Source organism: Azolla caroliniana, unplaced genomic scaffold (genome assembly GCF_043228905.1).
Source record: "Azolla caroliniana isolate FFs.n. ecotype wild unplaced genomic scaffold, voAzoCaro1.0.p SCAF_1, whole genome shotgun sequence".
NCBI lineage: Eukaryota > Viridiplantae > Streptophyta > Polypodiopsida > Salviniales > Salviniaceae > Azolla > Azolla caroliniana.
Window position 1 is genome coordinate 24,000,162 of NW_028230436.1, and position 12,934 is coordinate 24,013,095.

Here is a 12,934-nt window from a genome sequence, read left to right on the forward strand (position 1 = left end):
TCTCAACCTTCAATGGGGAATTCGCCACAATGTACATGTCGGCTTGGGCAGGACCACAAGGGTATTGGACTAGGCAGTAAAAGTGGGAATGGGAGCTTATTGCTTACGGGCTTCCGAGCACGAAAGTGTGGGAACAACATGCGAAAGATTAACACGACAAAGAATTAGACGAGCCAAGGTTGGGAACCCAAAGTATCCCTCTCTTTTCAAAGAGGAATATTTGCCTTGAATCTTGATTTTAGGAGGGGGGGGGGATTGATGGGGCCCATTTAATCCCTCTTCTCACTTTCACACACACACACACCATACCCACTACTTATTACTCCCCCACTTTGATCAGACTCCCCTTTCACTACGTGTGCATGTGCACCTAAGTGCACTTACATTGGTACACTTTTCTCTTAACTTTATTGCTTTCATTTCTATTTCCATCTTCCCGATGTGCATGTGCAAACTTTGCACATTCCCGATTTGTCCGCTCTACACGATTTTCACGTTGTTGCCGAAAATCGATCTACAAGAAGGAGCCTGCCTACCTGCGATTGATAAGCGATGGTGTCGGTGCAGCAGAAAACGCTTTCCGCTCGCCTAGAATATCCAGAAAATCAATCACAGGTAGGCTCTGATAAAAATAGAAGTAAACGAAACTACAATAGGTCACCGTCAAGACAAGACAAGACATGATTGGGCAAGCGCAGAAGAGCGAGGAGAAAGATGCGGTTGTCAAGTGCGGAAAAGAGAATCTCATTAACTAGTGTTGTTCACCTTGAATTCATTCAAAGTGAACTCAACTATTGATACTAAGCGGCATGCATACATGTTGCACACATGTGATACAATAGAGCATGTATGTATGCATGCATGTGTCAAGTGTAAATAATACAAGGGAGCAATTATGCACATGATGCTAATTTAAAACTACAAGAACCAATTATATACATGATATGCTGGATAAGTTGGTTAACACATAACATTGGATTATAACACGGTCATGTCAAGAGTTCGAATCTTGACATGATCGTGACATTATGCTCTCTATTTAGCATCGACTTCCAGGTAGGCAGCGCAAGCTTGTGTGGAAAGCACGAAGTACCTCGCGCAAGCTTGTGTGGAAAGCACGAAGTACCTCGGCTGCATTCTTTAGATAGTTTTGAGGTTCCCAAGTAGCTTTAGATATTGGGTATCCCTTCCAGCGTACCAGATAATAGAGTATTCGATGTAGAAGCTTGGACTCAAGGATTTCTTCAACTTCATACTAATCGCCAGACACCAACTCAATGGGCGGTGGTAATAGGCCTTATGCAAAGATTAACACATAGAAATATACTCCAAGAATGAGTTATATGAAACTCAAGGCAAACTATTATAACCATACTCTCATTGAGCAATGCATTAGCAAAGAATTTTGGATATTTCAATACAAAAAATTGCAAATTAAAACAAAGATTAAGGGCTCATCCCCTCAATTTGACATAATATTAATTGTCAAAGAACAATACATTTGTCCACCTACTAACGCAGTTTCTTGTTTCATCACCTTGTGGTTATACATATAATCCAAAACCCCAACTTTGATTTTAATTGTGGGATCTTAGCTTCTGAAATATCTTATGTAATCCTAGTCAATATTTAGATATTTGACCTAGCATACTTGTAGATTGACTCTATCAATGTTCCCATAAATACTTGCCACTAAGCAATCACCTTCTTGACAATCTTTTATGCATTGTGCCATTGCCCATTTTCTGCATGATGTGATTACCCACATGCCAAGAGTCTTATTTTGTGCCTTCATAAGGTTTTAATCTCAACTTTTAAATGATGGCCCTTTGTTGGAGAATACCCCTTGCCTTGAAAGTATGTATATTCGTGCGTACCTTTAGCAATATGTACTATTGAATTTCAATGTGTTTCCTTTTTGTTCTTAAAAAAAAAAAACCACATTCTCATTTTTTTTGCCATATGTACAACAGATAGAAACACGGAGAAAAAAGAGAGCAGAGAACAGGTTCAAACAAGGAGAAAAAAGAGATAGAAAACAGGGAGAATTCATAAACAAAGAAAGAGAAACAGACAAGATACGAACTTCAGAGTGGTGGATCAAGGAGCAAGGAAGGATTCAGAAGGAGCATAAAAGAAAGGGGAGCAAACAGGGAGAAAAAAAATAAAAAAATTGTATGTTTTTTCTTCTAATCCATAAGTATATACTATATAGACTATGTATGTATGTATGTATATAAATAAATAGCCTCTTCATAAAATATGAACCCTCATGGTGCCCGCCCGGCAAAACTCCCTAAATTCAACCACGACTACATACGTTCACATTGTTCCTAGGACTTTGCCCCAACACACGAATTGTTTATGAACTTTGTGTGTCAATGTCCAAATATTGATGTATAAAGGACTTATACACTTTGGGCATCAATCATATGGTTTGGTTTGAACATACATATTCATAGGAACTTGTTTGATGTAAGAGCCCACATGACAACTTTGCATGATATGCATTAAACTCATAACTTGCAACAATTCACAAGTAGTTTGGATTCTTCTCAATTTCCAACGATGAACCAAACCTTAGAAACTTCTAAGAAGCTTTTTACCACCCCTCTTTGGGATGAATGAGCATCACTAATTTCAACTCAACTCATATGTTTCCATTATTTCATAACATATGGTGTTCCGGACAATATAACATCATTCAGTTAACAAGGCAATCATTAAAAAATTTCACATTACAAAAATTCCAATGTTGAAACAGCACGCATCAACTTCAATAAAGAATTAAAAGTCGAGGTGTAATCGAAATTGTGATGTGTACATACTGCGTGAAGTAGCAAAAAGAACGTGTACGTGAGAGGTATGTCATATCGAAGCATGTGTGTCTTGCATCCCTGGAATACCAATTCATGTACATAAATGAGATGTACACAAAATTATAATAATCCCGTATAGATTAAAGCAAATGGCCCATTCCAATTATCATTCCTTCATTTATAAATTTGTTAAAACCAACAAGAATTGTTTGACCTTGCAATGCTTGGGAGGATAAGATCAAATTACTTGTGAACAAAGTATTTACATTCTCTCACTAGAGCTGCTTCTAATTATACTTTATCATCGAGAACATACACAAAGATTCGCAGCATTGTTCATTCTGAGAGATGAAATTGACGCTAGTTACACTCCCATCACATGATGCAATTACGACACCTTTAATAATTTAAGACTCTTACTATTATACAAACCTAAGAAGTGCAAAATGCGAAGTAACTTGTTTGATTTAGTCATGACACTAGTATAAAGAGTAAGTTTCAATAGCCTAGGACGCTGCCGGAGAGTTGATTTCCAAAGCTTCAATGTCGCTGTCAGAGATGATGAAATCCGGCTGGTTATTCACACTCTTCAACCAACTCCACACGTGGTTCTTCACATCCACCAAATGCTGGGATTTGGCGACTAGCGAGAGCGGGATGTAACAAAATTTAGCATTAATCCGGCCCGCAACAAACCCTGTGAAACCGCCCATGGCACCATGCAAAGCCGAGTGTGCCAATAAAGTGCAATACTCCGTATCCGCAGCATTACTAGGTACAGCTCGGATCATATATGTTGGGTCGATATATTTGATTGCAAATAACTCCTTAGGGTGTGTGCTTTTCCACCAATCCTTGAGCTTTCTTCCAAGCCATAATCCAATGTCTTGAAGAGCAGGGTTCCCGGATAAATCCTTCTCATGATTTGTGTTATCCGCCCTTTCCATCAGGTCTTGTCCAGCTCCTTCGGCCACAACAATCACACAATGGCCATTCTCTTTCAGCCTCTCTTCGACAAACTCAAAGAGGCCACCTGAGCCTTCCAGAAAGAAAGGAACCTCGGGGATGAGGCAACAATCCACATCACGGCTCCCCAGAGATGCATGCATAGCTATGTGGCCCGCATTTCTACCCATCAGTTTGATTAGACCAATGCCATTAGGCGTACTTTCAGCTTCCACATGACCCGCATTTATAGCTTCCTGTGCCTTCTCAACAGCCGTTTGGAAACCAAAAGAGCTTAACAAAATGGAATATCATGGAAAGTGTGATTAGTACACAACAGTGTTATTCGCTTTGGTGCAATAGCTAGAGGCTTGAACTAAAGATTTGGGCCCTTAATAAAACACAAAACAACAAGATATTACAAAACAAAACTAAAGATTTGCAAGAAGTGGGGACTATCATAAAGTCTAAAAAGCACCAAAAACAGGTATTACCTTCTTGATCAATGGTTTCATTTGCATTTACCTTTATCCTTAAAGAATGTAACTACCTTAAACCCTTAAAGCCAATAAAACAATCAATATTACCTTCTAGATCCACTGGAATGCAACAAGTGACAAGCTACCTTAAAACCTAATAAGCTGTCCAAAAACCTCAAAGCTTAAAATTTAAATCGTATGCAAAAATAAAGACGCAGTAAATCTTACAGTCTTAATATCTCGAAAAAAGCAGGTTTTATCTTAAAAAAAGTAACTATCTCTCAAAGGAACACAAGTAATGCATTCTAAATAAAACTGCAAAGCAAGGAGAAACAGCTATGTTAAGGCCTTAAAAAAGGTCTAAAAAGCCCTCAAATCCCATGCTATGAAGGAGAGATAACAAATGTGAATGCCTTAAATCTAAAGAAAAAAAACTGGTATTCCCTTGTAAACTCACTGCTATGCAAGAAGATACAATCATTTGAGACTCTAATATGGGTCTCAAATAACATACAACTAACCTTAAAAACATGCAGCTATCCAAAGCCCTAATAAAAAATCCTAGAAGAAGTTACATTAAGTACAGTTCAAACTCTTAAGAAACCAATGATGTACCTACCTATCAATGATCCCAACATCGTTGTCAACTGTCTTTGGGATCCCGACAACAGATGCTTTTAGCCCACGTCTCTTAACCTCTTCGTAAATAGCCACGGCACCCCTCATGGTTCCATCTCCACCAATTATATAAATCTGATTAAACCCTCGATGTTCTATAGAATCCACAATCTTCTCAAGATCAAATCCACCCCTTGAGGTTCCGAGCCGACTACCACCAATCCGATGCCACCCATCGACAATACGAGGATCCAAAGGCATGGTGTCACGTGAATAGAATCCCCTATAACCACCACAGATGCCGTGGATTCGTTTCACACCATACTGGTACCAGAGGGCATCTACAAGCTCACGGACGACTGTGTTGAGACCAGGGCAAAGGCCACCGCAAGTCACGATCGCGGCACTGACATCATCGGGCACAAAGATGACATCATATCGCGGTCCCGCCCTTGGGAAGTATGTTTGAGTGTGGGAGGATGGGTCCATGAGGTCGATGGCGACGTTTTGGGCAACCATGTCTGAACATGAAAGCCAAAATCCCGCAGTTGGATGGAAATAGGGGCTATGTAAGAGTGGGTTCACATGGGTGGGGAGAGGGTTTATGTAATCTTCTAGATGTGGTGGGCAGAGGATTCTTTGGTTGTAAGGGATCGGCACTCCTTCCATATTCGCATTTGGCAAGGTTACTAATGTACGAATTCGAGAGGTTACCTGCATAGTGATAGAACAAGAACAAGAAAGATGTAAAGTAAAGAACGAAGAAATTAATTACGATGGTGATGGTAATTGTGATGATTATGGTGATCATGTGGATGATAATGATGTTGGTGGCGAGAAACTTACCTGTTCCATTGATGAATTAGGGTTCCAAAAAACAATGACGTTAAGAATTTTACCTGTTTCTCTGATGGACTAACGTCCCAAAAAAGATGAAAATTATAATGATGGCGAATACGAGTAGAGGTTTACCTGTTTCTTCTTCGATGAACTAAGATTCCAAAGCTCGAAACTCCTATGGAACGGAGAAATGGGCAATAAACAAAGATGGGTCTTCACAATCGACCTCGATGATGATGATGAAGATGAAGAATAAGAAAAAGATGGGATGTTTAGGTTCCCTGCTAGGAAGGAAGCAGCTTCCATTGCTACCTTCAGAGAAAGGAACAAAAACCTATTCTTACCTCTCTCTCTCTCTCTCTCTCTCTGTCTCTCTGTCAGTCTGTGTTTCTATATAGGGATCTCTATCTCTCTATCTCTGTTTTGACACCTTCCCTTGGAAGTCCTACATACTGCTGCTGCTGCTACATACATCTGGTAGAAGCATCTGTGGTGAAGACATTGCAATACATTCATACATACATTCATACATACATTCATACATACATACATACATACTGATACATACATATACACACACGTGACACACACACACATACATACATACATACATACATACATACATACATATGTTACATGTATGTATATCCTTGTTGTTACAAGGAACAAAAGGAAGAGACCATCATTTCTAGGGATGAAGCGCTCCCAACACACACACACTGAAGCTAGGATAAGACCTTTTGTCATGGGAACAAGTTCATCAAAACACGCAACCCTGTTCCCCGCCATTTCATGTTTCGCACCCAATGCAATGTAATGTGTCTTTTTGCTCGTGAGGAGGCGCCCGAAGGAATGCCCACCCTGAGACTGTGTACAACCACCACCCATCATCCCCAGTGTGCCATGTTGCCATGTAAGCTTGTATAATGATTTGAATGTTGACTACTACGTGTGCACATGTCCATGTATGTTACTGAAACCTAAGAGAATACCTAAAAAATCACTCAGGACAATTATGTGTCATTGAACCTTTTTTGGTTCGGCTACTATAGAGAGACCTTGACATCATAATATGAACCATTTCGTACCATACGTGCATTCGCATTCAAGTATGTTTCAATCATTCGAGTATGATAAACACCCTAGAAGTATGGTAAATATCACACTTTTGTATTTAAGGTGAAAAAGTGCGACGAAATGATTAAAAATATCAAAAAGAAAAACATAAGTGTGTTTTCATAACATACACATTCGTTTGCAAACGTATGAAAACGAATGTTTTTTTTTTTTACCATAAAACATATGCTCCATTGGTATTAATAAAAAGCCCGGAGGCAGTATACAAATAGTACATAATATTGTTTCATCTCCACCAGTATATCTGAACTGATTCTAGCATTTGTAAAAACTGTTGGGAAAAAAAACAGCCATAAAACACAGCATTGATTCCAGTGATCTGCTGCAGAAAACAAAATTTCGGGCTCTTAGAATAGAACTCCATAGAAAACTTATATTTCACATGATATTCCATGTCCTCCGTCTTTCCAATCGAATGTTTAAGTAGAAGAATGTGAATATTATGTTCTATGATTGATATCACAATAGGGTAGGATGTTGCATTGGTTAGGGAATGAATAGTTCTGGGTTTGGTGGGTCACACGCAAATGCAATATATTGGGATGATGTCATTTAAAGTTTTATGTGAGCCATTGAAAAAGTTATGTTTGGAAGCCTACCCCGAAAACATGACAAGTGTTAGGTGTTCCAACTATGTACAATGCTACTTTAGAAACTTTCGCATTTGTGAGTTCAAGAGGGAGATGCTTCCATCTTCTCTTGAGCTATTGTCAAAAGAAGGAGGTAAAAGGGATAGATATTATGTGAAGAAATGGCCTTTACTTAATCACGAGGAATATAAAGAATGAATGAATGATTTATTTATGACCTTAGGGTCATATACACAAGAGTAAAGTAGTGATATAGTATGGATCATAGTATGAACCATACGTACCATATGTGCATTTTTGCATTCGAGAATGTTTCAATCATTCAAGTATGGTAAATATCATACTTTTTGTATTCATTATTTATTATAAGGTAATTTTTTTTTAAGGTGCGAAAGTTAAGGTAAAGTGTAAAAAAAACATAAGAATGTTTTGATAACATGCGCATTCGTTTGCATTCGTATGAAAAGAATGTTTGCCAATGCATTGGAGTATATTATGTACTATGGTATGGATGTTATTAAATATGGTCGAATTCCTATTTTCTGGTCCCATAAAAAAAAATATATGACACAACTCATTGAAATGTGAGTGACACTTACCATGTCACTTTATCCTTTTGACAATCATGCAACAACTCTTCAAACTTGTGTAAATCATTTGACAAATTAAGACACTTTACTTACCTCTTCAATCAACTTTTCTATAACCATGAAAAGGATGGTACTATGTAAATCATATTTCTTGTAAAGCCCTAATCATCTATAATCTATACATTAGCGTAATATATATCTTCATGTGCATAGTTTCATACACATTTGAAATAAAAGGTATCAATTATTTTTTGTTTTTAAATAAGAAAACGTATGATCAGTCTCATTTAATAGGAAGATAGACCTGAAACATCCATTCATCACACGCTTTAATATGTATGACAACATATCACATTCCATAAAATCAAAACGAATCATGATTGCTTAGCTTATTGCCCAAGATTTCACTTTAATGTAGCTTTTGTAACCTGAACATTTGCCTAAAATGTCGATCTACAAATAATAGAGCACCTCCATTAAATTGTTGAACTGTGCATGTGAAAACTACTCAATATCAATGTTGAAGACTGAAGTGATAGATTTCACTGTTATTCTTAGTCTATGCTTTAGAAGTGTGCAATCTTTGAACGTGTAACACTTGGTCTTTAGGCAATGTCTTCCACAATCCAACCACCTAAAAGACAACTGAGCAAACAACATTGATTCCTACTACCATATATAGAAATTGCCTCGCATACACTATTGTTTCTACCTCCTGCCCTACACATGCTTGATATAAAAGTGTCAAGTCTCACTAACACAAACAAAGAAGGGCGGCCCAGAATCTGTATACCCTTGTCTTTGTATTTCTCAAATATCACTTGTCGTTTTTTAACTCTCATAATACGGAAATGTAGTGTTTACCTTTGATCACCCTTGGTTTATTCATCTAGTAATTCCAACCAATGAAATATGCTCAAATCTATCCATATGACATGTAAAGCTATCAGATCGGGGCATGCAAAGAAAATTAGTCTGAAGCCTAATGTATCTCACAATAATCTGACCTGACCTATGTGACACAGTGGGATACAAACGCCTGAATGTGGAAACCCCATAAATATGGATGATTGAGGAGAGCAATTCAGTATTTAGTCTACTCTAAATTATGGGCTATTTTATTATGCAGATTTGCAATTTTGATGTTCGACTACATTAATGCTGACATTAGCTTACAAAATATAAGCTATATCTCAGAAGGACGGCCCTTCTCTGAGACCTTGGATGGCATGATAAGACATTGGAAAAAGCATTACACCACACGACACAAACAATCGTAATGGACTTCTATGTACAGTTAATATACAAGTGCACTGTGTTTTGCAAGAAGAAAAAATAAGAAGGTTATATAATACAGCTATACTATATTCATCCTTATCAAATCTCCCAACTGAATGGAAACATGTTTTGAAAATAGGCGTTTTGAGTTTGGCTGAAATTTCAAGAATTTAAAATGAAGAAATCCGCTAACCGAAAAAGAAAACATGTTTTGAACATAGGCTTTTTGAATTTGGCTGCATTTTCACGAATTAAAATGATGATAGCAACAAAAAATAACACAACACTTTCTACATATATTGGGCAAGATTTAAGGTAACAAAGGTAATTCTGTAGGATCAAACCGAAAGAAACTCACTCTACCACAATCTACAGTTGCAATCATCACTGGAATATCTCCATTTTGTGCCTTTAAAGTTTCTATATCAACAAGTCCAGGAGGATTATCACTGCATGTAACAAAAACAAAAAATGAAAATCTATGTAAATTTAGATGCAAGAAAGAAAGAAAGAGAGCGGAATATACACATGATATAAATCTGGTTAATACAATATGGTGGTACACAAGATGATAATTTATAATATAATATGATAACCAACATACTAAATGAACACAATAGACCACGATAATGAACTGAATGTTATGTATAAAGAGTTCCTATTAAGTGAAACAATATCTTATCTAATTCCCAAAATGTAACAATCAAATTGTGGGTTGACACAAACTTTCCTGCTTTTCATACCTCTTCAATAAGTTATTTTTCATGTTATGGCCTATTTTATGTACTCAATCTATCATTTCTAGACTTAATAATACTTTATTTTAAGTGCATTCTTGTGATTATAAACCTCTACATATATTGAGATTCATTAATTTAAGAAAAAAATCTTCGCTCACTTTCAAAAGCTGACTTAACATGAACAAAACAAAAACACAAGAAACTCTACCTTGATATAAGCAAGCTGAAATCAGGTATACCAGGATCAGTCTTCTTGAATTTACTATTGGGAGCAAAGACATCAAATACTAAATCAAGATCTTGTCCTCTATCAGGATTCTCAAACGACCCACTGAGCGTTAGTGATTCAACACAAGTAGACAGTTCATCATTGGAGCAATTGAGGATGTTTTTATGTCCGATGGATGCATTCATCGATATTGACCACGGAACATTATGTCTTGATACTACATAACCCAGAGTTTTAAGTTCTAGATACACTTTGAAAGCATCCCATGCACATCCATATTCACTCTTCATCATAAATGAATACAATGTCATTATCGGCATTTCACAGTCTTGATGGTAGAGATTCAAAGCTTCTCGCTGCATCAGGTACCTGGGATTATGACAAGGTTGAATTAATTCCATTAGAAGAGACATGCCAGGCATTAAATATTTCCAGAGATCATATCAAATGACTTTAACTTTCCTTTCTTGTATTTGATAAAATCTATGGCCAGTGTGGTAACTCAAACTTTTGGCAACCTTCTCTAAATCTAACAGATCAGGATGAAGTGCTGGCAGCCTAGCAATAGAATGTGCCAAGTTCACAAATCATCGGCTAGATTCCACACTGTTATGTTGGCACGAGACAGAGACTTTCCTTGCCATAAAATTTATATTGTCAGGTTTACTGGACATTTTAGCGTTTTTCCCAATGCCACATTTGTATACTACCTGCGTACAAAAAACTAAGGTATTGAGAGTGATATTCATATAGTAGTTCAACTTTTGCATCTTTGTAGTGCAAACCTACATCACCATGCGAAAGTCATGTAGTATTTCACTAGTCTCCAATATCCATAAAAGGGTTTCATTTTCTTTTGTGTATCTCGAACTAAAAGATCTCAGCCATCTGATACATCTTGCCTTGATGTTTCTAGTTTCATGATTTCCATGGCTCTCTAGCAACTAACAGTCATCTGATACATATCGCATAGTCTTCCCACAAATTATCAATATAATTGATTGTATAGTTAAAGATACCTATTTGGTCCAACATAGCTGTAAATATGAATTGAGAGAGAAAATTACCCAATTTCCTCTATATGGAGAAAAACACGGCCTTCTCGAACGATTCCAGTGGTTTGTAAAAGCTTTCCCTTCACTTTGGTAACTTCGGCCATACCAGCAAATCCTCCCTCTGTGATCCACCGTGCTTCTGAAACATTTTTCTTCCTGTGAAGAGAGAGAACAAAGCAGTGAAGAAGAATATCCTTGGTCCTTCATCGTCGTCTTCATCATTTCAAGGGATGAGCGTAACTAAAAGAAATTAAAAGGAGAGACCTTGTAGTAAGCTTAGGCACAAGATGTTTTGAGAGTAAGATTGTGGTGCATCCTTCGTCCTCTGTGCTTCCACTAGAAACACAATCAGAGCAGTAATCATCGTCTGTGTCCACCATATTCTCTGAATCAACCAAGTTGAGCGGAATGTCGATTAGGTCGTCGCAGATCAATACAGAGAGAGCATGCAATCTATTAGCATTTTGCTTACACCACTAAGAGCACACTCCAAGTTCTTACTACATATATGATATAGCCATAGATAGGGTTGGTTGTCTCTACAAAAGGAGTTCAATTTTCTAAAAGGCTTCTTCAATATTATCTATCTATGTTATCTATTTCAGAGTGTATGTATGTATACATATTTCCTAACCCCATATGTCCTGCTTATATAATATACATACATTATGGCATTTCGACAATGTCCACATTCTTTGGACACCCAACCCAGCACATGGCATGCATACCATGGGACAATAAAGTTGTAACGCGGTGGCCGCTAGGAGATTAGGCAAGAGGGGCGAGAGAGTTTTGTGATGGTGAGGATGAGCTCGTCATTGTAGGACTAGTTGGAGGAGGAGGGTGCGGGTGTCAAGTAAGTCATTGGTTTGGGGCAGGGGAAGAGGTGTTTGTTCAAGCACTATTCGAGTGATTGGGCCTATAATCGCAATGACGATTGATGGTGGTTGATTGAGGCATTTTAGTGTCATTGTAGGCATTCATGGAGAAGGGCATTCTCTATATTCTAGAGCATGAATTGTAATTTGTAGTCCCAATCTTTGTGATTCTCATTGATGATTTTCTCAACGAGAGTTTGAAGGGTGTTGTCAGTAGATTTCATACGGATAGTTTGAAGGGTGGTATCAGTAGATTTCATTAGGTTCTTGGCCTCTGAATAATACCTCATTATTTTCTTGTGGACCACTATGCATTGCAAGAAGATCATATCATTGATGATGTGGCTGTATTGGTTGGTTCGAAGCCGGAGTCAACGAACCATACGTCTTCCGAATTAGAGGCACTCATTGAAGTAGAGGCCGGCATGGAATTTTCTCTATGTCTCATCACAAACATTCCACCATGGTCGTCATAGTCGGAGTTTGTGGCGTAATTGGTGAGTTGTCGGCTTGTGGAAGCCGACTCACGCTTCTTCTTTCGGCACTCTTCTTCGTGGTGGCCAATTTTACCACAATACCTGCATTTGATTGAGTTGTTTTGTCTGCTTGGACCGGCATGGAGGCTCCCCCTTCTTCCGAATGTTCCTCGGTTGTTTCCGTTTTCTTGTCGAAATTGAGAGTTGTTTTCATAGGTTGGACCACGTCTGCCCCATCCTTGGCCGACTCGGCCTCTTCT

At 37.9% G+C, this 12,934-nt stretch overlaps 2 protein-coding genes across 2 annotated transcripts; both read right to left on the reverse strand.

Moving 5' to 3' along the window:
* Positions 1 to 3,043: 3,043 nt before the first annotated feature.
* LOC147869213 (ATP-dependent 6-phosphofructokinase 2-like) lies at positions 3,044 to 6,056 on the reverse strand. The gene is made up of 3 exons (XM_087327426.1): positions 5,834 to 6,056; positions 4,863 to 5,575; positions 3,044 to 4,058 (listed from the first exon to the last, which is right to left on the reverse strand). The coding sequence occupies exons 1-3, from the start codon at positions 6,005 to 6,007 to the stop codon at positions 3,326 to 3,328; spliced, it is 1,620 nt and encodes a 539-aa protein (XP_087183552.1). The 5' UTR covers positions 6,008 to 6,056; the 3' UTR covers positions 3,044 to 3,325.
* A 3,294-nt stretch (positions 6,057 to 9,350) lies between these two features.
* Positions 9,351 to 11,747, reverse strand: LOC147869214 (uncharacterized). Its single transcript, XM_087327470.1, has 4 exons — positions 11,585 to 11,747; positions 11,333 to 11,476; positions 10,245 to 10,634; positions 9,351 to 9,745 (listed from the first exon to the last, which is right to left on the reverse strand). The coding sequence occupies exons 1-4, from the start codon at positions 11,698 to 11,700 to the stop codon at positions 9,607 to 9,609; spliced, it is 789 nt and encodes a 262-aa protein (XP_087183596.1). The 5' UTR covers positions 11,701 to 11,747; the 3' UTR covers positions 9,351 to 9,606.
* Positions 11,748 to 12,934: the final 1,187 nt, after the last annotated feature.

Bases quoted from the DNA above. Each gene is read 5' to 3' on its own strand.
- LOC147869213 (XM_087327426.1), bottom strand. From the start codon at position 6,007: ATGGAAGCTGCTTCCTTCCTAGCAGGGAACCTAAACATCCCATCTTTT. The intron at 5,576-5,833 runs GTAAACCTCTAC...ATCACTATGCAG, and splicing joins GTTCATCGAAGAAGAAACAG to GTAACCTCTCGAATTCGTAC. The intron at 4,059-4,862 runs GTAGGTACATCA...CATTTTGTTAAG, and splicing joins GATGTTGGGATCATTGATAG to CTCTTTTGGTTTCCAAACGG.
- LOC147869214 (XM_087327470.1), bottom strand. From the start codon at position 11,700: ATGGTGGACACAGACGATGATTACTGCTCTGATTGTGTTTCTAGTGGA. The intron at 11,477-11,584 runs GTCTCTCCTTTT...CTCTCTTCACAG, and splicing joins GTGCCTAAGCTTACTACAAG to GAAGAAAAATGTTTCAGAAG. The intron at 9,746-10,244 runs GTAGAGTTTCTT...TGTTACATGCAG, and splicing joins TTCAGCTTGCTTATATCAAG to TGATAATCCTCCTGGACTTG.